Source organism: Penicillium samsonianum, assembly GCF_028829775.1.
Source record: "Penicillium samsonianum strain IBT 33392 chromosome Unknown utg000003l_segment0_segment0, whole genome shotgun sequence".
NCBI classification, from domain to species: Eukaryota; Fungi; Ascomycota; class Eurotiomycetes; order Eurotiales; family Aspergillaceae; genus Penicillium; species Penicillium samsonianum.
The window spans coordinates 1643867-1666759 of record NW_026643261.1 but is presented as its reverse complement, the minus strand read 5'-3'; the positions used below and the strand labels follow the sequence as shown (position 1 = coordinate 1666759).

At 48.4% G+C, this 22893-nt stretch overlaps 8 protein-coding genes across 8 annotated transcripts; 3 read left to right on the top strand and 5 right to left on the bottom strand.

Moving 5' to 3' along the window:
* Window positions 1-169: 169 nt before the first annotated feature.
* N7471_004208 (alpha-ketoglutarate dehydrogenase subunit KGD4) lies at window positions 170-596 on the bottom strand (the record flags this gene model as incomplete). Its single annotated transcript, XM_057276927.1, has 2 exons — window positions 170-453; window positions 521-596. 2 exons carry the CDS (start codon window positions 594-596, stop codon window positions 170-172), a joined length of 360 nt encoding a protein of 119 aa, XP_057136537.1.
* A 1119-nt stretch (window positions 597-1715) lies between these two features.
* Window positions 1716-2590, top strand: N7471_004207 (mediator of RNA polymerase II transcription subunit 18; the record flags this gene model as incomplete). The annotated part of the gene is made up of 2 exons (XM_057276926.1): window positions 1716-2212; window positions 2272-2590. 2 exons carry the CDS (start codon window positions 1716-1718, stop codon window positions 2588-2590), a joined length of 816 nt encoding a protein of 271 aa, XP_057136536.1.
* Window positions 2591-3283: 693 nt separating this feature from the next.
* On the top strand, window positions 3284-5110 carry N7471_004206 (putative DNA 3'-phosphatase Tpp1; the record flags this gene model as incomplete). Its single annotated transcript, XM_057276925.1, has 9 exons — window positions 3284-3374; window positions 3431-3588; window positions 3663-3775; window positions 3835-4140; window positions 4195-4322; window positions 4411-4547; window positions 4605-4665; window positions 4739-4884; window positions 4946-5110. The coding sequence occupies 9 exons, from the start codon at window positions 3284-3286 to the stop codon at window positions 5108-5110; spliced, it is 1305 nt and encodes a 434-aa protein (XP_057136535.1).
* A 517-nt stretch (window positions 5111-5627) lies between these two features.
* N7471_004205 (agmatinase) lies at window positions 5628-7286 on the bottom strand (the record flags this gene model as incomplete). Its single annotated transcript, XM_057276924.1, has 9 exons — window positions 5628-5715; window positions 5766-5916; window positions 5975-6067; window positions 6121-6338; window positions 6392-6613; window positions 6679-6762; window positions 6838-6928; window positions 6991-7087; window positions 7152-7286. The coding sequence occupies 9 exons, from the start codon at window positions 7284-7286 to the stop codon at window positions 5628-5630; spliced, it is 1179 nt and encodes a 392-aa protein (XP_057136534.1).
* Window positions 7287-8153: 867 nt separating this feature from the next.
* N7471_004204 (MATE family efflux transporter) lies at window positions 8154-9708 on the bottom strand (the record flags this gene model as incomplete). The annotated part of the gene is made up of 2 exons (XM_057276923.1): window positions 8154-9090; window positions 9146-9708. 2 exons carry the CDS (start codon window positions 9706-9708, stop codon window positions 8154-8156), a joined length of 1500 nt encoding a protein of 499 aa, XP_057136533.1.
* A 1648-nt stretch (window positions 9709-11356) lies between these two features.
* On the top strand, window positions 11357-13407 carry N7471_004203 (uncharacterized protein; the record flags this gene model as incomplete). The annotated part of the gene is made up of 7 exons (XM_057276922.1): window positions 11357-11592; window positions 11704-12017; window positions 12076-12165; window positions 12224-12847; window positions 12907-12981; window positions 13038-13165; window positions 13228-13407. 7 exons carry the CDS (start codon window positions 11357-11359, stop codon window positions 13405-13407), a joined length of 1647 nt encoding a protein of 548 aa, XP_057136532.1.
* Window positions 13408-14379: 972 nt separating this feature from the next.
* N7471_004202 (uncharacterized protein) lies at window positions 14380-17369 on the bottom strand. The gene is made up of 3 exons (XM_057276921.1): window positions 16959-17369; window positions 16281-16765; window positions 14380-16214 (listed from the first exon to the last, which is right to left on the bottom strand). Exons 2-3 carry the CDS (start codon window positions 16564-16566, stop codon window positions 15007-15009), a joined length of 1494 nt encoding a protein of 497 aa, XP_057136531.1. The 5' UTR covers window positions 16567-16765; window positions 16959-17369; the 3' UTR covers window positions 14380-15006.
* A 1390-nt stretch (window positions 17370-18759) lies between these two features.
* On the bottom strand, window positions 18760-22110 carry N7471_004201 (putative NRPS-like enzyme; the record flags this gene model as incomplete). Its single annotated transcript, XM_057276920.1, has 4 exons — window positions 18760-19152; window positions 19266-21457; window positions 21508-21775; window positions 21832-22110. The coding sequence occupies 4 exons, from the start codon at window positions 22108-22110 to the stop codon at window positions 18760-18762; spliced, it is 3132 nt and encodes a 1043-aa protein (XP_057136530.1).
* Window positions 22111-22893: the final 783 nt, after the last annotated feature.

Below are 22893 nucleotides of genomic sequence, written 5' to 3'. Positions count from 1 at the left end.
AAGGCATTGGCAACGCCACGGTCGGCCAGGGTCAAGATCGTAATCGCGCTTCAACTGCACCAAAATCGAGACTCAAGACTCAAGCTCGCTCATCACGCAACTTCCATAGGAAGTATCATGCCCCATTCATACAATTTGAGAAATTTTTATATTTCGCCCGAGGGAACGCTTATGCGAACATGCTCGCGCCGCCAGTCTCAATGGCATCAATCTCAGCCTGAGTCCAGGGGAGACGGCCGAAGCGCGAGGGGAGCTCAGCGCGATCGAAGAACTCGCCGCTCTGGGGCTTGACGGGGCCCAGCGAGGCGCCGGGTTGGCCGCCAATGGTGCTGTTGAAGGAGGAGCGACCGAGCGGGCCGTGCTGCTGGGCCTTAGCACGGTAGGTAGCGAAAGAGTCGGGGAGAGAGCTGGTGGGAGAGGCGGGGTGGACGCGAGGAGAGTGGTCGATGGACTCTGGAATACGAGGTTAGTTTCGGTCTCTCGGGGGATATGGAGCTCGGAAATGGGGAATATCACGTACTAGGGATGGAGCGCTTGCCAACGAAGCGAATGAGGGGAGTGCGAGCAGTGCCGCTGAGGATGGAAGTGGCACGCATTGTGGTAGTTATGTAGTTTATTAGGTGTGTTGAGGTGGGAGGTTGGTAAGATCAATTTGACGCGGGAAATGTGCGAAATTGTAACGGGTCCGGTAGTATCCGAATCCGACCGAGAGAACGATGCACACAACAAGGGAGTGAGTTATGGTTCTTTGAACGTAGTAATGAGGCTTGAGTGTATGAGAGAAGGTGTAGAGAATTAAGGAATTAGAGGTTTGGGAGTAGAAAGAGGAGGGGAAGTGGGAAAAGACGAGAAGATAAGAAGGGAAGGACTGCCGTTTTGGGACAGCCGATTCGGAACCCGACACTATGGAGACTATGTACACTACACTATGTACACGGTATAATCGAGTACATCTACTCCGTACTATGGAGTACATATGTATGTGAGTACGAAGTATTGGCAATATTAGACGGAGTACGGAGTACAGAGTACAATATAATGTCACGCCATATCCTCCTTGAACTGAATATTCTATACTGCACTTTAGTACTTTGCACCGGGATTGGATTCCGATGCAGCCTCTCAATCTTGGCAACATCACTCCGTATTTCCCCATTGTGAAGCCATATTCCTTTCTGATCCTTTCCTAGTCCGTGACTCCGGTGAGCTCCTTGCGAGCTCCTTGTGAGCTCCCCCTCATTCTTGCCTGTTTCAGTGCCGAACACCTGCCCTTTTCTTTCTTTGAAACCTCCAATCCGCCAATCATCATCCCTCGTTTTGGACTGTCTGGCAATGCTTCCCCATAGACCATTCAAGCTTATTTGTCCCACATCTTAAGACCTCCCCCGCAATCGGAGACAAAAAGTCCAACGTTCTTGGATTGTGACTGGATAACATCCCTGACAAGTCCATCCTTGCACCGGAATTGATATTCCAGAGGGTTTCACAAGCATCGGGAAAGTCCCCAATATTTCGGGAAAGTCCAACATTGAACACTCTGCCAAGAAATAAAACCAATCAAACAGACCAAACAGGGGCCAATAGACGCTATTAGCAATAGCAGCGACACATAAAATAGTGTGATCTCTGATAACGTTTGGAAACGCCACTGAAGCTTGGACCCTGACTAAACACATCCCGGATTCACCCGTTACCTTACACACATATCAGACAATATGCACGAGCAGTCGCTTTTCGCCTCGGTTCCAGTCCACCAACATCATGAGCTTCTTCAGCAGCTTGCGGGATTGACCGCGATGCAGCCCCGCCATTGCCTAGAGCGGCGGCTGATCTTCAAAGCCTACCGCAAACCAGGTATGGCGGGGCGCACCGGAGCCAGTCAGGACCTTCAACAGGGGGACCTACAACGGCTGAACAAGATGCTCAATGGGAACATGTACTACACCCAGGTGGTTGGTCCGGTTTCCGAATCGGATTTCGGATCCACAGCCCCCGTCAACCGAGACACTCAGATGGCCGGTATGGACGACTCGAAGCCTTATGGCTCTTCATTATCTCCATCTTCTTATGACTATGAACGTCAACCATGGAAGTTGGAGTTTCGTGATATCCCTGAAGCTGGCACCCGCTCAGCGGTTACATCACGTCTGATGTCGAGTGCAACGCTACCGCGGGGAGATGTCGTGCAAGCTATGAATGCGTGGGGCTATCAGTGAGTGGCGCCACCGAGGTCGATCTTATGATCGCGGACATTAACCCTGTCTGTTCTAGTTTCACCACTGAGTATGTGGTCGAAGGTGATATGTTCATCCACAATGACATTGCCATCTTCTTGCATCGCGTGCTGCACTACCCCGGTGGGGATGAGTTGAGTCTACCTCGGCGGCAGCTGCCTGCTTTGAAGGATATGACTCTGTTCGAGAAGAGCGGAAGCTATGTGCTGCAAGCCTTCATCATTGTTCAGGACGGTAGCAACCAGGAAACGATGAAGACTGCCTCACAGCATCTCTTTGGTCTGCGCGAGCAGTTGAAGTCGGCGGTTGTCCTGGAGCAGGCAGATCGACTGTCTCTTGATACGCGAGCGAAGTAGATGCCCACTCCTACTTCGGTTTGTTTGAGCATGCTGGAGACTACGAAATACCCCAGTCTCCAGCGACGGTATGGCGTTGATAGACATTTCGAACTTATTTTTATTAGGGGAAAAGAAAAAATATACCCATCATAGCAATCAAGTCTACTGAATATTTTCATTCCTCTTTGTAAGAGTGAATACAGAAGCATATAAGACCAAAAAGGACTCCTATAGTCCCATAAGTAAAATACCAATGGCTATATTCCTGCCCAGGTAGGACTTGGCTGAGCGGGTAAACCCTCGCGAGTTCTATCTGGACAAAAGCCAGAAATCCCAAATCTTGCTGGATTCGGCGTCATGAGCAATTCATCCGAGATTGCGCGTGCGTTCCAGCGGCGTAGCATCCTTCCTTCCTTTCCGGGATATCAAAACGAGCTATTCCGAGTTCATCTTTCTCAGAAGGAGACCGTCCTCCCTCTTGTCTATTTTATTGTTTTATTCTTATTCGAATATCACAGACCTGGCTGTAAATTGTTCACTTTAGATGGTCAAGAACATGTGACTTCGTGATTTCTCCCGCGTCTCGGCGCGTCCAACACAGTATCTCCGATTCAACTGCAACTCACAGCGAAAACTGATCGAATCAACCAACACGCATTTAAATCTACCCATAAATCCCTCACCACGTTTTCACTCTCCCGGACTGTCAGAATGGCCGAGGGGGCAGTAAAGAGGGGCGCCTCCCCCACCCAAGCCATCTCTCCACCACCACTGCGCCGGAAGGTTGACTCGACGGTAACCAGTGAGTCTTTACTATCCACTAGCGTCTTGCACCCGCTAATAGAAATTCATATATAGAGAAATCGGCAGCAAACTTCTTCACCCCAGCCTCGCAAAAGAAGCCCGAACCGATCACATGGCGCGTCATCGGCACGAGCGTTATCATCGGAAAGCAGATAACTGGCAAGGCAGTTCCTCCCACCGAGAAACAGCGCCGAATTGCAGGCTTTGATTTGGTCAGTGGTTGAAACCGAACGCTAGAATAGGTAGCGTCAAGAGATAGGAGGGCCCTGCTGACGTCAATATATAGGATTCAACCTTGATCAAAACCAAATCGGGCAATGTCTTTCCCAAGTCTGCTACAGATTGGCAATGGTGGAACGCCAAAGTGCCCGGCCGACTGAAGGAGCTCAATGCCGAAGGGTATGTCCAGACTCGGGGTATAGGATTACTTTGGTTCACTCGAGCTTATACTTTGACAGCTTCCAAGTTGTGATTTTCTCCAACCAAAAGAAGATCAGTGTCCAGAAGGATATAAAAGGTGGACGGAGTGACTCGAAAAGCCTGTCGAACTTCAAAGAAAAAATGACCGCTGTCATGACGGAACTGGATTTCCCCGTCAGCGTCTACGCGGCCACCACAGACCCTGAATATAGGAAACCCCGTCTCGGGATGTGGCGCGAGTTCCTGGACGACTATGATCTCGACGTTGCGGGTGTTGACTTGCCCGCGTCGGTTTTCGTCGGTGATGCGGCTGGAAGGCCAGGTGATCATTCAGCTGTGGATCGGTAAGAGCATCATAACATTTAGTATGTTGTAACAAAGTCTGATCTCGGCTCTAGGGGACTTGCTACCAACATCGGTATGCCATTCAAGACCCCGGAGGAGTTTTTCCTCGGGCAGATTACGGAGCCGGCGACGATGGGCTTTGACCCTTTGTCTTTCGTAAAATCGGATCTCGAAGAGCCGGGTATGTGCTGTCTTGTTGCTTCCAATGAACTTGGTATCCCCCGCAAGAAACCCAACTCTGGCAGATTGTTGACCGGTCTTCATCGCAGCCAAACCCTTTACTCGCAACCACCCACTTGAACTTGTTATCTTCTGTGGCAGCCCAGGTGCCGGGAAGTCCACTTTCTACTGGAACCACCTGGAGCCTCTAGGCTATGAACGAGTCAACCAAGATCTTCTCAAGACGGTACGCGTTATAACTAAATCTGAAATGAAACTGAAATCGAATGCTGATGAATAATAGCGTCCGAAATGCCTCAAGGTCGCCCGCGAGTACTTGGAAGCCAAGAAGTCCGTGGCAGTCGGTACGTCGTGGCTTTCATTTCTATCTTAGCTTCAGCTTCAGTTTTCAAGCGATCTAACACAGCTACCACCTAGATAACACCAACGCCGACCCAGAAACGCGAGCTCACTGGACATCTCTCGCAAAAGAGCTCAACGTCCCTATCCGTTGCGTCCAATTCATCTCAACGCCAGACCTATGCCGGCATAACAACGCCGTCCGATCGTCCAACAAAGAACTGGTATGTATTGGCAATATCCCCATCTCCATCTCAATCTGGTCCTGATTCTTATCCCAACTAGAACCCCGAATCCCGAACCTCTCTTCCTGGCATCGCCTTCGGCGACTTCGGTCGCCGCTTCCGCGCACCGACGCTAGATGAGGGCTTTGATGATATCATCCCCGTCGAGTTCCAGTTCCACGGCAGTGAAGAGGCGAAGGGGCTTTGGGGCCAGTACTGGGTTTGAAAGTACCAGTGCCCAGGACTGGTATATACGCCTGCCACTTGCCTACTATTCACGTCGCGTGGCTTATGCTTACGTCTGTCTGTTTTGTACTGATCCTCATGTTGATCTCTTTCTCTGCATGATTTGAAGCTGAAACACGGCTCGTGTCTACGGACCTATTACCTGTTGGCAGGGTTTTACCTGACCTCACAAACGCGAATGTTGATCTTGACTGCGTCAATGCATGTTTCGGTTCTGTGATAATCTTAGATCCAAGTGTCTCAGCTCAGCCGTGAACCCTTGGGGAGGGGTATTTCATTTCAATGCCATGTAACTACAAGCTAGAGTAACCATGTTGTACCTAATGTCCATGAAGTATCATATGTCTCTCGGCCACCATGCCATTATGTCCCACCAAACACAGAAATGATGAATATTCCTTTGTCTTTCTTTACACCGATCCGTTCTCTTCATATCAACTTCAAAGCTTGAAGTCTGTGTTCTCAAGCACCACGATATTCACCAACTCCACCAAGCCCTACAGCTCATGAGACGACTCACCAACAGACAGCGGGCCTTTCTTGACCATAATAGTGAGGACTTCATATAGTACATCAGCAGCAGCCCTGTAGAATAGTCAGTCTTTGTCTGGAATGTCATCAACTTTGAACCTTACATCGTCGACAACTCTGCATTGGTATCATAAGCCGGTGCGACCTCAACGATATCCGCACCAATAAAGTTCAGCCCATCAAGGCCACGAATGATCGTCCGCAGCTCGCGCGTAGACCAACCACCAGTCTCTGGTGTGCCAGTAGCCGGCGCAACTGTGGTATATACTTAGCAACAGGCGAACATAACATCCCAACTCAAGAATCGACTCACAAGCAGGGTCCAGAGTATCAATATCAATAGAAAGATAAACCGGGTTATCAGTCCCAACACGGTCGCGAATCTTCTTGATAATACCATCCGTTCCTAAAGATTCCAATAGTAAGCACGAGAACAACCCAAGCAGCAAGATACCATACCAATAACATCAATCTCCCTCGCCTCAACAATCTCAAACCCGCAATACCCATCATTCTCATAATCCGAAGGACCGGACAACGTCGTCCGAATACCAGCATGGATATTCGTATCATTCTTCAACAAGCCCTCCATAGCCGCATGGTAAAAGTATGTACCGTGGTTAATAGCAGCAACCTGACTAGGCGAGCCACCAAAGACCTTTGGTTTCCACGAGTCCCTAATCAAATCAGTCATGGACTTACTAGCGTTAAAGTAAAGAAATGTCCTCACAAATGACTGTCGAAATGAATAACCGTCACAGGCCCATAAGCCTTATTAATACTCCGCAGCAGGGGCAGTGTGATGGTATGGTCACCACCAAGGGTAATGACACGAGGAAGGGTCTTTCCAGCACGCGAAAGACCCGGTTTATCCGCGTCAGTGTACGGCTTGCGCATCAGGATACTATTGTGTCCTTCTTCGATTTGTTTAATTGCCCAGGCGTTGTCGTATCTGTAGCGGGGTTAGCTTTGTCGAGCTCTATTCACACTGGTGCTGTCCTTTCAGCGCAAACCTACGAGGTAACAGGTACATCGCCACAATCTAAAATCCGCATATCGCTTGTAAACGGGTTCGCTTGCAAGGGAACATTGTAGCCACCACTAGATCGCAATTGCGTGAGTCTTGTATTCGTACTGTGCTTCTAAACACCGTGGCTCGGTAGGGCTGGTACATACTAGAGATTGAGGCGGCGAGAACCTTGTCTGATACCGCTGGGCCCGAACCGCGCGCCAGGTCTGTAAGAGGTTCCGGTGTCGAAGGGGGCACCTGTTTAATTGGGGAATTGTAAGTAGTGATTTCATATCATTTTGATGGGACTTTATACTAACCTAGGAACGCGATATCGTATTTCTCGGAATCACTGGCCAGGCATGGGTGGTAGGGTAGGCGGCCGAAAGTCGAGATTCCGGAGAATACGGAGTCGGCCTTTTTGTTTCGTGAGATGAGTCTTCTTGAATTGAGAGTCGACTTGATATAATAGGGTACTCACTTGCGTTCCACCATCTCCTGGGAGAGTGTTGTACCAGAGTCCTTGGTGCGGACCAGCGAGTTGAGACTGGCTCTGCTCTCCATGGGCTGTAACCAGAGCAGAGAGGACCAGCAAGCCCGCAACAGAGGAAATCATTATGATACTGGGCAGAGAGGATTTTATCGAATAGAATTGGAAAGCTTTAGAGTGAATGTTACTTGTTGAATCAGTGCAATTCCATGGGGCATCGTCCAGGATATAAGTATATCCTTCATTACAAGTTATTCTCAACACCTATTTGATGTCATTTAGTGTAACCAGTCAGCTTCCCCTGCGATAGTATCCCCTCCCTGAAATGCCCCGATATAGACACGATTGACAACCGGCCCATCCCTTCTATCTGCGCCCACCAGCTAAACAGCCGAGTCAATCTAGAGAAAATAAGAAGAAAGAAACCTTTTTTTCAATGCTAGGCAGTGTTTTCCCCTCTCGCTCCCAGTAACTTCCCTTTAAGGAATCGATGGCAGGATAATCCGGGTGGGGAATGCGGTTTCGAGGCTTGGCCACGGCATACATACATCATGCAAGGCAGAGCTATTGCCAGGGTCCCAAAATGGAAGGCCGGGGGAGAGGGACGTGAGACGAATGTTAAAGTTGGAGAAGATAGGAGATCGGTTTAGGGCTATTAATGTATGCCGCGGCTTATCGGTTGCTCGTCATTGGTGGCTGTCGATCTATAAAATTTGTATTGGATAGTTTCGTTTCCGACAACGGAGAACAATATGAATGTATAGTATTCTTTCTTCCTGTTATTTTGTATGTATTGAATTGTTCTGGTATCGGTGGATCGGCTAAGAAATATGTCCAAGATATGTTGGGCAGGTGGGTAGGTCTACTTTACATCTCAATGAACAAAAATGCATACCTAGGTATACTCTTAACAGATTATATAAGTGATAGCGTTCAGGATTTGGTCTCAGTTTTATCATGTTCTTAGAAGTCAAAATATAGGAAGAAACAAATCTACTCTTCTTCCACCCCATCCTCCAAAACCTCATGCACATCCATGCGCTGGAAGGCCTTGCGCACCTCAGTATCCCACTGACTACGCGCAACAATAATCCACTCAAGCGCTCCAACCAAATACAACGCAATACACTGCCCAACCCACAGACCCTTAAGTCCCCAACCATGAAATGCAAGCCAAATACCCAACGGCAACGCGCCACAGTAATAACTCAGCAAATTAACCAAAGCACCCACATGCTGCCGTCCCATTCCTCGCAAACTCCCCCCACAGCTGCCATTAAGCCCATCGGCAATCTGGAAAAGCGCCACATAAGGCAACACCTCAGCCGTAAGATTCACAACGCTAGCATCGTCATTGAAGATCTTCGCAAAATGCTCTCGCGTCCCCATAAGAACAGCCAGCACAACACCACCGAGAACCACGCTGAGCAGGGCGGAGGTATGTGCCGCCCGTGCAGCGCCAGTATTATCCCTCTTCCCGAGAAGATTGCCGACGCGGCCGGATGTCGCGACCCCAATACCGAAAGGGATCGTGTTGAGAACTTGGTCGGCGGTCATGATGACACTCTGAGCAGCCAACGAGACAGTACCCAGGCGCCCGGCTGCTAAAGCGACGATCTCGAAAGCCCACCATTCTGTGCCAACGTGGACAACGCCCAGAAGAGCGAGCCGGGCGAATGTGCGCAGGTTTTGGAACGTCTCGCAGGACCATCCACCCCAGCACTCCGAGCCGCTGATGAAGCGCGCGTAGAGGACAAGCAGGGCAAAGGAGAGCCAGTAACAGAGACCCGTTGCTAGAGGGGCGCCTAGGAGGCCGATCTCGAACGTGTAGCAGAATATATAGTTGAGAGCGGCGTTCAAGGGCGATGTAATCAACAGCACGTATGTTCCGGCTCGCATGATGCCTTTACCACGGTAAGCCTCTATGTACCTGGATAGAACTCCCACAAAGACATACCTTGAGCCTGTAAGTACTTCTTCATAACCTCAAAATAGATATATCCCAACCCCCCGGAATCAAACAAGTCAGGAACCTCGCACTATCTTTTGAAAGTTGCGGATCCTGACCAAGGAACAAGAAAACCGGTTCTGAAAACGCCCACAGAACAGCAACGGGTATATAAAAAAGACCCAGAACAAGGAACCCTCGTTGCAGCAGGATTCCCAGATCATGTTTGTTGGAGCTACCCGTGAACGAGGAGGAGGCGAGCGTATCCATAGCCGTTGTACCTCCCAGCGCAATCATCCAGGCCGTCACCATGGCGAACATCTGCGAGAATGCACTCGCTGCGAGGTTCTCTGGTGACGAGCGACCGATTACGAGCACGGATACGGTCTGCAGGCTGTTTTGCAGGGTGTAGGCTAGAATTACGGGGGTCGAGTCTTTCAGCAAGAGCCAGAATTCGGCGAGGATGAGAGCTCGTGAGAATGGGCTTTCGCTTTCGCTTTCGGGGTCGCTCCATGGTTCATTGTCGATGGGTTTGGAGAGGAGGGAGGTATACTCGGTTGGTTGGTGGACTGAGCCCCCGTTGCTGGTGCCTTCGTGCATGGTGATTGATTTGAAACGAGATATAACTATCTCTTGTTGAATCTATCTCTTCAATGTGTCGAGTTGTTGAACTGAGCTGCGCAACGTGATATCGGTTTTTGGAAGTGGGGGCAAAATCCGGTGTCGACTTAAGCAAGGTAGTTGGAAGAAGCAGAAACACTTTCCATCAGAAAAGTGCCTTTGATTCGGAAATTAAGAATGATTTTAAGAGTACTATGACCGACGTGGAGCCTCCAAGGCTGTATAGTATTATCATGAATTCCTGGTACTCAGTAATACAGCAAGTCCTCTGACTGCGTATTCAACAACAAATACTTGTTTAATTAAATTGAGGCGATTAGAGTAATCAGTTCTTCGAATCGTGTATTTTTGCTCCACGGCCATGCCTTTTGGCTGTGTATCTCAAGTTCAAGTCCGATCTCGGACGTCTAGATGCAGCGGCGACTTGGTACAGCATATACCAACTGAGCATGCCGAAGCCACGTTGCGGTGGCTTCAATTTGGCGAGTATGAGTTTGAATAGGTCGGTCTAGTCTGGATTTCTAATATGATGTCAGGATATCTATGTTTTTGGTTCTTACCTGTGATGGCGGGGTGATCAGCCCTAGCGTTCTCTCCTATCCCAAAATGGAAGTTGACTAGAGAGGCATACTTTTCGTTATCACAAAGACAGTTGAATGTAGCTTTGATAGCACCACGATAGTGGCATTCTTATGACTGTTCGTGATGTTATCGTCTCCAATGCTGAGCGGATATCTCGCAATAGTGCAACCGCGGGTGCATTTGGTGCATTTCTAATAATGTATTAAGAAACCTTTAAACCACACATGTGTGATTATGCCAAGTTTCTTCATTTTAGCGAGTTCAGTTGCTATAGTGTTGTAAATGGTTACTTGGAGCATATCTTGGCATAGAGTGTGGAGTGGCCCAGAGTTTCTTCCGAGGTATGCATTTATGTACACAGAACAATTTTATTTTAGAATCCCAAGCATCGGAGTTTAAACTGACACCTTAGTTTCCTTTCGATTATTGTTGACCAATGTCAGATCGAATCCCCTATCTTTGGCCTTATCATGCCCTCCCACTAGTTGATTGGTGCACTCGGATGACGTCCCTTATACCCATGTCACTTTGATAGCGGGGAGCCTTTTGTGGCAATGATGGTCCCAGCGCATATGAAATGACATTCTCAAGGGTCTATTTACGTAGAAGATCAAGAAAGTAAAGGGTTTACAATATACTTCATTGTTTAATTGCATACCTCGAACGGAAGACAGCATGACTTGTAAATAATCAAAATCTGTATAGAAACGTTGAAGATATGATGGATGTAATAGTATACTACATGAGTAGTTTGATACTTAAAGGCTTGAGGGAATGATCTAAAACACACTCTATAAAAACCCAACAAACCTAATGCAATCCTTATCAGCTATGCTCTTGAATTAGGAGTTTCGACACGGCAGCAAGACCAATAGACTGCGATTGCTCAGTTACAACACATGCTACTAAATAATTGCCCCTTCAGAGCTACGTTTCTTATATAGCTTTCAATCCCGAATCAGTTCACTGAACAGAGCTTCTATTACAATCAACATCACAGTCGTGCACCATCATTGGTCTAAAAATTTGGATAAAGCTCTATAAAATGACAAATTCATCAGGAGAGTTTGATGGAAAACGGGAGATGGCAGAAAAAGACGCCAAAAATGATGACTTTGACCAAACCCATACTCCCATCGACCAAGGCACCCAAGTTCTCTACAGTGCAGCAGTCAACAAAAACGGGATCAGACTTCACCCACAGCCAACTGCAGACTCTTTAGATCCATTGAACTGGTCAAGATTTCAAAAACATGTCATACTATCCATTGTTATGTTCAAGTAGGTATCAAATCAACCCGCTTTTTTCGCCAGTGGGCTTCGCAATTTGCAGAACATGAACACAATTCACATGTCTTGCTGCCTTGCTGACATATCGCTACTCGTTGACAGATATTTCCTATTCACATACCTCACGACCACCACTGTTCCCTCATTCACAGAAATCCAAGACCAGTACCAGATCAGCTACTCGCAAGTCAACTGGACAGTCGCCGTGCCTGCACTAGGGTTATCCGTCGGACCCTTGATATGGTCATCACTTGGTGACACCTATGGTCGAAGAACGGTGTTCTTAGTCGGAACGGTCATATCCCTAGTCTCGACTATTTGCGCTGCTGTCGCTGATACATATTCGGGGTATATGGCTGCCCGTTTCTTCCAAGGATTTGGAGTGAGCCCAGCATCTACAGTCGGGATGGCGGTCGGTAAGTCTAAGTTATCCACCCCCAGACAGTATGTATATCTGACACAAACCTGGTAAAGTGAGCGATTTATTCTTTGATTATGAGCGTGGCCAGAAGCTTGGGCTGTGGGTTCTAGCGATTGATGCTGGGTTACTTCTAGGTCCAACTTGTAAGATTATTCCGACATCTTCCTACACATATAAGCCACATACTGAGAGAGGTTCAAGTTGGCGGATTTCTGGATCTTGTCAGTGCGGCATGGATCAATTGGTTCAATGCCATCCTCTTCGCCGCGCTACTACTCCTCGAGCTTTTCTTCATGCCAGAAACCCTCTATCCCCGCAACAAGATGCTTCAGCAAATGCCCCGTCTTGATGACCACAGAGCTCTGTCTGGTGATATCGAGAAGCAGATAGCAGGGGGAAAAACTACACCAACGTCTCCAGCAGAGACGTTACCATCAGAGCTACGCCGAACCAAGAACCTGCCTTTCATTAACTGGCGTCCTATCCCCGGTATACGGCATCCCAAGCCGTGGGACTCCATCATCCGGTTTGTGTTGACGTTCCAGCTACCCGCAGTCGTCATCGCAGTTATCGGATACTGCTTTGTCTGGTATTGGTGGGTGATATCCGTGATTACGGTGGTACCTGCAGCTTATGCAAGCTACACGCCTCTCATTCAGGGATTGTTGTTCCTCGGGCTGTTTCTTGGAACTGTGATTTCGGAGATTGGGTGCTCCGGGCGACTGAGTGATTTTATTGTCGAGAGATTGTCCAGGAAGAATGGCAATATCCGCGTTCCGGAGATGCGGTTGTGGTTGGCGTACCCAGCTATATTGATCACCACTGGTATGCTTTGCTTTTCACATTCTGTATGCTGAGTGTGACTGACGGATGGTATAATATAGTTGGGTTAATTATCTGGGGAGTTAGCATCGACAAAAACTACCACTGGATGGTAGGCCAGGTAGCATTCTTTTTATGTGAGTTCTTTTCTTCCGTATATATAGCGTCCGACGCAGAACTAACGGCTCTCTAGTTGCGGCGGGTATCCAGATCGGCAATACAGTAACTACCAGCTACATTGCTGACTGCTATCCCTTACAAACAACCAGCGTGATTACTTTCTACGCCGTATTTCTGAACCTAAGCGCTTTCATCAATCCCGTATGCTCCCCGATATATGATCTCCCTAATGAGTGTTTAACTGACTTCTGCTTGGTAAACAGTTCTTTATTGCGCCGTGGCAAGCGTCTTCTGGTTGGACCTGGACGTTCACTGCCCAAGGACTTATTACACTTGCTGGCGGGTGTATTGTGTTTGGCGTTTTACATATATTTGGGTCTTGGATGCGCGCAAAAGCACCGCAGCCGTCATGGGTCAATCCGGAGTTTGATATGGATCCTTAACTTGGCGTGGCGGGTTGATCTCTGGCGCTACACGTCGACCGACTTTCTCATGTTATTTTATATTAGCCACATGGAATTCGAATTTGAATTATAAAGATACTGAAGGGGAAGGTATTGCGCAGTTTCACTACACCTGGGCATAGGGCCGTGGGAGATGCAAGTAATAGTGACTAGAGTTGCAATATAATTCACAAAGACCTGAAGCTCCCCCATATCCTACTAGTAATTCACATTCATTTCCCCTCTAATGACAAGAAACAAGAAACTTGATTTGACGGGTTGCAATCCATGTCAATTAATTCACAAACTGACTAGTAAACCAATATCGCACTCAGAACACACACAACCCACTCTACACTCCATTGTTGCCTAAGCAGACGCAAACTGAATCCGAAAAAATAACTCTGACTCACAATACGGAGTATCAAAACCAAGGATAAACTAAACCTCTTTGCCAAGCCAAGGCACCGCCAGGTACAGGCACCAGCACCTGCACCCGCGCTACGCTCCATGTCCCAATACGGCCACGTCTCAAGTGGATCATACACTTGTTGTCATGTATCAAAAGCCCACTCCAGTCGTTCATGTTGGTATATTACATTGTAAATAGAAGTCCAAATGGCGGTAGCTTCACAACGTGGCCGACCCACTAACAGGTCACATCCTCTCCACCATGTTATTGTACATGTGACTCATCTACACGCGCTTCCCGCTTCTTCGATAAATATAGTTAGTTACGTGGTAAACGAGCACATCTGTACATACATGTATGTAGGTATGGAGCCATGTTCGATAATGTCTCTCCCAAGTGCGGGGATTCTATTATGCACCGTGTCATCCTTTCCAATGACATGTGCTTGAGTTTCATGTGATTATAGGATTATGTTCATATTTGAGAATTGTAGATGTAAATGTAATTATAGACATTTGCATATGATAATCATATGTGTATTATGCATAAGCTGCCACAATGGAAAAACAAGCCGGATATATACATATAGAAACATGGTATGGGTACTTTTTTCAAATGGTTTTTTTTGCTTTTTGCCCTGTTCTGTTGTGGAGCAGACATGTGGAAGGATAGGAATAGGGTCGAAGTCTATGGGGTACAACGGCTGGTAGGCTTGGTGTATGAGGGGTATAGTATATAATAAAAACAGAATGAAAGGAGAGGAAGGAGGGTGGCACACCCAGTCAGTTTGGGGGGTTAACTTTTCGTTCTTCTTTCCTGTCCACTGTTGAAGGGATGTGGTGTCTTTGGTGGAAGAGTAGCAAGACATGCAGGACCAAGAAATGGAAGAAAAGATAACCCCCCCCGAAAATACAAGACTCGGGATATAGACAAAGGAATGGCATGATTCGGGGCGAGAACAGTAGTCGCTGATCCGGATCGTGAGTCATGAGAGTCATTATAAAACAAAAATTCCAAAAAAAACAGATTAAAAGGGAGACATTAATCGTAACAATGCGGGCGAGATTGAAGTCATCAGAAGGCGCGCGGGGAATAATCTATCGTCATTATCGTTGCGGATCGCTTGTAAATGGGAAAACAAAAAGGGGGAAAAAAAAAGACAAGAGCCTAACGAAAGGACTCGGGTCTCAAGGTCGGGAGACCAAGTCCTGGAAAAAGCGGAAGAAATTCCTCTTTTTCTCAGAACGGCAGGGACCTGCAATCTCCGTAGCCGGTGCCACAGTCATTGGGCCGACAATGTCCTCATCCCCCATCTCGGGAAACTTGTCGCTGTCATGCAGACCGGGAATGCGGACTTGTTGGCAGGGGTGGATATTGGACTGGGTGAGCGTGAGAGCAACACCATCTATAGCGCTGAGCTGGGCGAGCATGGCCTCGTGCTGCGTTGCCCACTCGCGGTTGATCGACTCCCATTTCTCAATGGTGAGCTTGTAGATGTTCGAGGTGACGCCGTAGTGTTCACCCGTGCGGACGAGGTGCTTGGCAAAGTTGCAACGCGCAATATCCCAGTCTGCACGCACCTGCTGGAAAGTGCCGAGGTCGCAAACCACGGGGTCGTAAGGCTCAGGCATGATGGTGAAGTTGGCGTGGCCGAGTTTGTTGGCCCATTCGTCGTTGGGATCGGAGAGGACGAGGGGCGTTACGTCGCCTGAGACTGTGCGTACGGTGCTGGCTCGCGGCCGGTTGAAGGAGGCCACGGAGGGCTTGGACGAGAGTGGTGGCGAGGGAAGAATTCCCATAAACCGCGGGTCTGAGGTCACATTATAGTTATAGTGTGGTGGTTCGCTCGCGTCTGCGACTGACGGAGACTGCAGGGGTGACTGGACGCGGGATGCCACGACGCTCGTTGGGTCGTCTCCCATAAACGGTGGCAGGAGAGGGGTTGTCGCTTTCTGCACATCATTGTCGTCTTGGCTGAGACTGTTCGCTCGGGTGATATCGATTGGGCGTGCGCCAGACTCGCTCGCGCGTTCCTCGAAGATCGTTCGCGCGGGAGAAGGGGGGATAGAGTCGACCCGGCTCATAGACATGGAACTGGTGATGGGACTTGCCAAGGCGGAGGAGGCCGCCGAGTTCGCGCGCGATCGTAGATCGTCCGGGAAAATATCGCCTTCTGCGCCACTGGAGGATCGCTTAGTCTTCCACCGGGCCGACATGGTCGAGATGTGCGAGTTAATGCGCGAGACGCCCTTTATTGAAACACTGTCTGAGCCTGAGCGTCTCTTTTTCGGTGATGGGGCAGTCTCCATGCCAGTAACGCTCAGATCGTAGCTATCTGAGTTATCGACGGGAGCAAAGTATGACTCTTCTGCAGATATGCCGTGATCAAAGTGCTCTATAGAAAAGTCTAGGTTAGCAACTGCGGTATGACCGGGGAGTTTTTGTGGCGATTGACACATACGGAAATAATGATCTTCCAATGAGTCGCGTGTGCAATCCTCTTCCTTGACTTCGGTCAAATGACTCCGACTGGGACTGTCCATTGAATTTCCCAGGCCTGATGAAGAGACAAGGGAAGAGACAGAGCTGGAGACCCGGTTGTGGCCTGCCGCGGAGAACAAAGAGATGGCAGGTGAGGCCGGCGCGGAGGTATTAATAGTCAATGGGGAGTGCGGCTGGCGTATAAATGAATCGGCCGCGTCGAGACTTTCTCGTGTCGCGTCGATTATTTGAGACAGTTTATTCATTCTCACAGGGTGAGCGCCGCTGGTGGACGGGGTGGCTGGTATATAGGGGATGGTTGCAGCTCAGCATTGGATGTGAGGGGTGACCACAAGATAAAGAGAGACAACGCTTTCAACAAGTCCCTAATGGCCTTTGGGCGGGAAAGGACGTGGCGGTGTGATGACTGTATAGTAATAGTCCGGGAGACGCGGGAACTGAGGTCTAGGGCCAGTTAGCATCCGATGAAGATGGGAAATGCGAAATGCAAATGATTATCGTCCAGGTAGGAAACAGTCCAAAAATACACAGAAATTCAATACAAAAAAAGGAAAAAAAGAAAACGAATTCCACCGAGCGACGTGGACCAAACAAGTTGACGAGACAAACTGGGCAGAAAGAGAGTGCTTTTGCTTACAATCGGCAAACGGACTGAGCGAACAGGGAGATCCTGGGTAGTACAGATTCTCTACCTTGGCCCTTTTGATATGAGAGAGTAGATGAAGATGATAGAGATGCGAGAAAGAGAAATTCAGATAGAATCGGAGACTGTTGTTGGCTTTAGACTTTCCAAACAACCGTTAGTGGGGAATTCCATCAGATTCCCAAAGAAAAAAAAGTTGACTAACCTCAACTTGTACCCGTGGACCGGACTAAACCTGCCGATCCAGAAGATTCCCAAGGTTTGCTCCGCCAAGTTCCGGTGGTTGATACTGCTTGGACCATGGTATTGAAAAGTCTGGAAGGGTTCTTATCCTTCTTATTTTGTTTTATTTTGTTTTATTTATTGATTTATAGCCATTATGTCAGTATTTATTTATGATCCCATCTAATTCGATTGTTTTTCAAACCACCCCCAACGGCTACACAGATATGCTGTGTAGCCCAATATTCTACATCCATACCCCCAGGACCCTTTTCTCAATTGGGTACAAAATCCTGTGTGTGTGCGATCGGCAATCTAGACTGAAGTGGATTCAAGAGGGGAACCATTATGATGCCATTGCGACCCAGTCGATCGGTGCTGATTCGCTCTATAGATTGTATAGGTTGGGGGGAAGTGTTGGATACATCCGCTTATTATCCTTATTTATCCCAGCTATTGTCTGTTTACCCTGTAGTACTACTCGGTTATCATTTGGCCCAGAATAACCACTGGGTATACCCATCCCCATTCTAGGTACACACGGCCTGGTGCATCCACCCCGTTTGTATTAGAGCTCCGACAACGCTGAGCAACCGCGGACAAGGTCCCGTCCCGTAGAGGTCAGAACTTTGTCCGAGTATGACGAGTTAGGTCGCACAGTGGAGGGTTATCGGTTCGAAATTCTGCAGGGCACGGAGTGCTAGGTATGTATATTGGTGCCCGTCCTACGATAACTTGTGTGAACTCCGAACTAGACCTGGACTGTGACAGACATCAGTTAGCACTACTTACATACAACACTAGCAAGTGGTACCAGGAGATAGAGAGAACTGCCATCCAATCATAATAAGCATCGGAAGGAACAGGTAGCCAGGTACCGTGGAAAAGGTACGGGAAATAGAAAGGAAAAGGCTTAGAAATCCCTTCACTTTTTGGCATCAGACGTCAGGTCCACATGGCCCCAACGTTACGTTCTCGGGGAATTCGTGCAATTCGGGGAACATTCCATTTTTCCATAATGATTGGAAGAGGGGAAAGGCAAGAGAGCCATGGTCTTTGGCGCCACTGCCTCTGCCCGCCGGGTGTGCCTTTGGGGGAGCCTTGGCACGGCAACCGGGATGGATTCTCGGGTTTGTTGTGTTCGACAGGTTGTCAAATGGGACTTGCTCGACAAGTCAACTTGTCCATTATTGTGATATATCAGATCCTTTCCTTTCTTCTTTTTGCCCCTGGAGATCTCTTCGATCCCATCTCTCGCTAGGCATCCCTGCAGGTCAACTAGGACAGAACAGACCACGCTGCAGCCCAAAATGGCATAGGCTGGGTCTACTAGCTCGGGTGGCCAATCAACGCCACTCGGCAAAAGACAAAAAAAAATTTGACAAAGCGAAAAAAAAACCTAATCGTGTGGGTTTCTGAGGTAATCGCCCATTTAAGAAGTTTCTCCGATCACGAGACAGTTATGTCATATTCAACGAAAAACCTCCAGGTTAGAAAACCACATAGCGATATACAAAGTCTTGTACATTTAAATAAATCAATTCTTGGAGATATAATATATAATTCAATTTAATCAAAATTGCCATTGCTGCAGCCAATTTTGCATCAACGAGGTAGAGACCGGGCCTAGAGCGTTCATGCTTACACTTGCCTCTCTCGCCCGTCGGACATCCACCGCCACAGACAGGGCACTGCCCTCGTCTTGTAGCCCGTGGTAGAACCCTAGCAGCTTTAGTGCGGGCTTTGACGCAATATCCGCACTGCTGGGGTTGGTAATACTTTCCAGCTCGGCAATCCACGCAGAAAACGTAACTGGCTCGACCGCATACTGGCTCTGGATTGCCGGGATCAAAGACGACCATGGTGCTCGTTCGGGATTCGTGAGATGAAACACGGCCCACTGTGCCTCGGTTGAGTTCCGATGACGTGCGTTGACAATTTCCACTATAATGTTGGATAGAGTGTCCTAAATAAAGCAAGTCAGAGAGAGTGATCAGCGGTAGGTCTTGGTTTTTTTTTTGGTTTTTTTTTTGGGCCGTCCGGCTCTTTGAGTATAGCGCTCGGGGTTCGGGGGCTTACCACTGGCACCCAATCGACCGCGGTCGAGCCCAGTCGGTCGGGGATTTTACCCATCGCTTTCGACGTCGCGATGATCGTCGGCAGCCATTCCTGCGGATTCCATTGTCCGCGCGCAGTGGTCGGTCCGGCGATCTGTCCGACGCGATAAACCGACGTGGGGACATGGGATCTTTGCGAGGCCTCGAGACAGATGCGCTCGGCAATGTGCTTGGATTCGCCATAGCCTTGCGGGAGAACTACTGCAATATCCTCCGTCGGTACTTCTGGGATCAAAGCTCCCATTTCTGGGGTCCAAGCGCCTACCGTGCTGATTGAGGAGATGAAGTGAAGATGAGCGTTGCTGCGGCTGCTCAAGCTAAAGTCTATAAAGCGCCGCACACCTCGGATGTGAGTTTCCTCGAATGAATCGACGGAATGGTTGAAGTCGACTTTCCAGGCGTTGTGGATGATGGTGTCAACTGAGTCCAGAAGTTCTTCATACTTGGACTCGTTCAGGCCGAATCGTGGTTCTCCAAATGAGGCTTGTAGGAATTCGACCTTGTTTTTCCAGTCGTTTGTGTCAAGGTGCAATCCTTTCTCTTCGAAGCCTTTCTTCTGCCGTAATTCGGCATCTGAACGATTGAGACAGTAGACCTTAGTGATGGAATCGCTGGTCACCAGAGAATGCAGTAGATAAGTTCCCAGTGAGCCAGTGGAACCAGTCAGTATGACAGTCGAAGGCGAATGTAATCCATTCTGAGTGTAGACTTCCCGCGCTGGAAGATCAGATGTATACTTTTCCACTAGACTCTTGATCTTCTCTGCTCGCGGGATACCAGCTTGGGTTTTTCCATCTAAGATGGCCATCACGACTTGAGACAATCGGTCGACTGTTGGGTTGCGATAGATCGTCTGGGCATTGATGGCTCCTGCTTTCACATCCGGCCGACGTAGCTGGATGCCCTTTTGCAGCATCCGAGAGACATGAATGGTCATCAGGGAATCAAGACCGGCAGAGTAAAAGTCCTGAGCATCTGAGATCTTGGGTTTCTCCAGAACACGGGTAATAATCTGGCGAATATACTCTGTAACACTCTCATGGGCCAACGTCTCTGGCAGACACTGGTCTAAGTCATCCTCGAGGTCCTCGGCATACATCGCATCAATCTCTTTCTCGTAGTCTCGAAGCACTGCCCGGCGCTGCACGCTACCTTTAGGAGTCGTCTTGAATGGTTTCGTCTTCACTGCGAACCAGATCTTGTTCTTCATCACCCGGCCATGAGCCGCAATGGTCTGGTTAGCCACTTGCACTGTCGGCCAGATATCCTCAACAAAGACCTTTGCGTCCATATCCGGTCCTCCATGACTCGGCTCGATGAGCAGCCCAGCCTGGAAACGTGACTGGCCGACTACCACCGCCTTTCCAACCAGCGGGTGTCCTTCAATGATAGTCTCCATCCCGACAGGATTGAACTTTTCGCCGTTGCTTAGGACAATCACATCATCCTTACGCCCATAGAACTTCCACAGATGTGGGTTCTTCGGGTGTGGGGTATAGAGATCGTTGGTTGGATACACATTGATGGAGGGATATGTGTGGAAAATGCCCTTGAAGTCGCGAGCATTCTCCTGCCGAGGAATGACCATCTCGAATACACCCTCGCCGACATCGTGCATGTCGACATCGTGCATGTCGACCCCGTAGGCTTCGTTCCATTCCAAGTAGCCCCAGTTAGCTGGGTCTTCCGGCACCAGCGATGGGATCACGCCAGCCTCGCTGCTTCCCATTATCGATATGATCTGCGTGTACTTGCGCAATCGCTCTCCAGTCTCTAGAGACAGAGGTGCGCCGCCAGAGTAGACCGACTTGAGTTCTTCCAAACAGGCTAGTGCCTTGTCGGAGTAGCTCATGTCTTCCAGTATCGAGGGTGCGCAGAGTGCGACTGTGGGACGGGCAGTGCGCAGCAGCTCTATCATATGGTCGACGGAGAGTGGCTTATCTGGGCCAACGAGGGTGGGAACCTCGAACCACACTGAGAACGCGAATGCTACCAGTCCCATTAGATGGAAGAAAGGTGTCGTAGCCAGCACCAGCTCAGTTTGATCCAGATAGTGGAACATAGATGGCTGACGACCTGCTGGCTTTGCGAGATGAGAAAGAGAATCGAAGGTCATGAAGAAGCCGTTGGTGAGATACACCGGCTTTGGCATGCCTGTAGCGGGAATTAGCGCGGGTTCACAGTGCCACATTCATGAAATTTACCTGTCGTCCCAGAGCTATGGATGATGCACGTTGTGTCATTCTCTGCATCGGCATAAGACTTGGTATATGAATAGTGGTGCAGACCACTCTCATCACTGAGAATATTCTTCATAGTCGGGATCTGGAAGATATCCAAAGCGGAAACAAGTCCCTGGATCTCCAGGATTCGTGCCTGGCGCTCCTCGGTGAAGAAGAACTTAGTGCAGTTTGTCGCTTTCAGTAGATGAACGTGGGCTTCGTCCGAGTTCCTGGTGGAAGGCAAGAAGGCCTATGAGAATCAGTCGGACTGTTTTATCTTCGGCTTCAATGGTTTTATTTTCATACCTGGTATCCAGTCTTTTGGCATGCAAGCATAAACATGAAGTAGCGCACATCATTGCTGCCCATATAGGCCAACGTCTCTGGGGATTGTGCCTGTCCAATAATGCTTTCAATCCACCAACAGATGAAGTTCACGGCCCGTGCCAGGTCTTTGATTGAAAGGTCTTGGAACCCATTGCTTATTTCAGATCCCCGTGGAATAACTGCAAATCGTTGGCTGGGATTGGTTTCAGCACGATCATCGACCGTTGTTGCAAGCAGCCTTTTCCGATGAGACTCCATCCTCTTGTTTGGATGTAATGATTTGGATGTCAGGAAACAAGTTAAACTGATGCAGTAAGAATTCTGGGAAAGATTGAATAGAACAATGTGATGTGTTAGGAACTATCCGTCTTAAGGGGGTATAAAATCCATATTTATATCCAATATAGTTCAAGGAAACAACTTAATACCCAGACCAAATGATCTTGGTTCGGGATCTCACCGAAGTGGCGAATCACCATTCATTATTGTCATTATGTACTATATTTGTTGTATAACATAGCTTATACATTATGGGAGTAACTGGCATGAACGTGTAGATCATTGCTTGTATGACACTAGTTTGACCCACCTTGGAGTGTATTTCCCGTGTCTAGCATTACTATGCTTCCTTTTGGCTTCATAACCATCGAGTCCATCCATGTTCCCGGAATATTAGTGCCGGACTACGTTGGAATGCAAACAGGGATGTCTGTGCCTCAAGGCAGGTGGGCCCGACAAAAGAAAATGGGTTAAACTAATGATTTTACCAAAAGATCACCACTAGGATGTTTATGCTGGTAATAATGATCGTCCTAATGTACCTATGAGCAGTTGACCAACCAGTCATGCATCATGTCATGTTTCCAATTCGTATCCCTCATATAAATGCACGGAAAGAGAGATCTCGGTATAGCAATGATTTATAGATGATAATGCATGGCTATACAATGTATATGTCTCTGGGTATGTCCATGATCTCATATGTATTTTGCTATTTATTGCAGAGTTCAGCTATACTTAGCCTCCTCTTCTTTCGGGCTT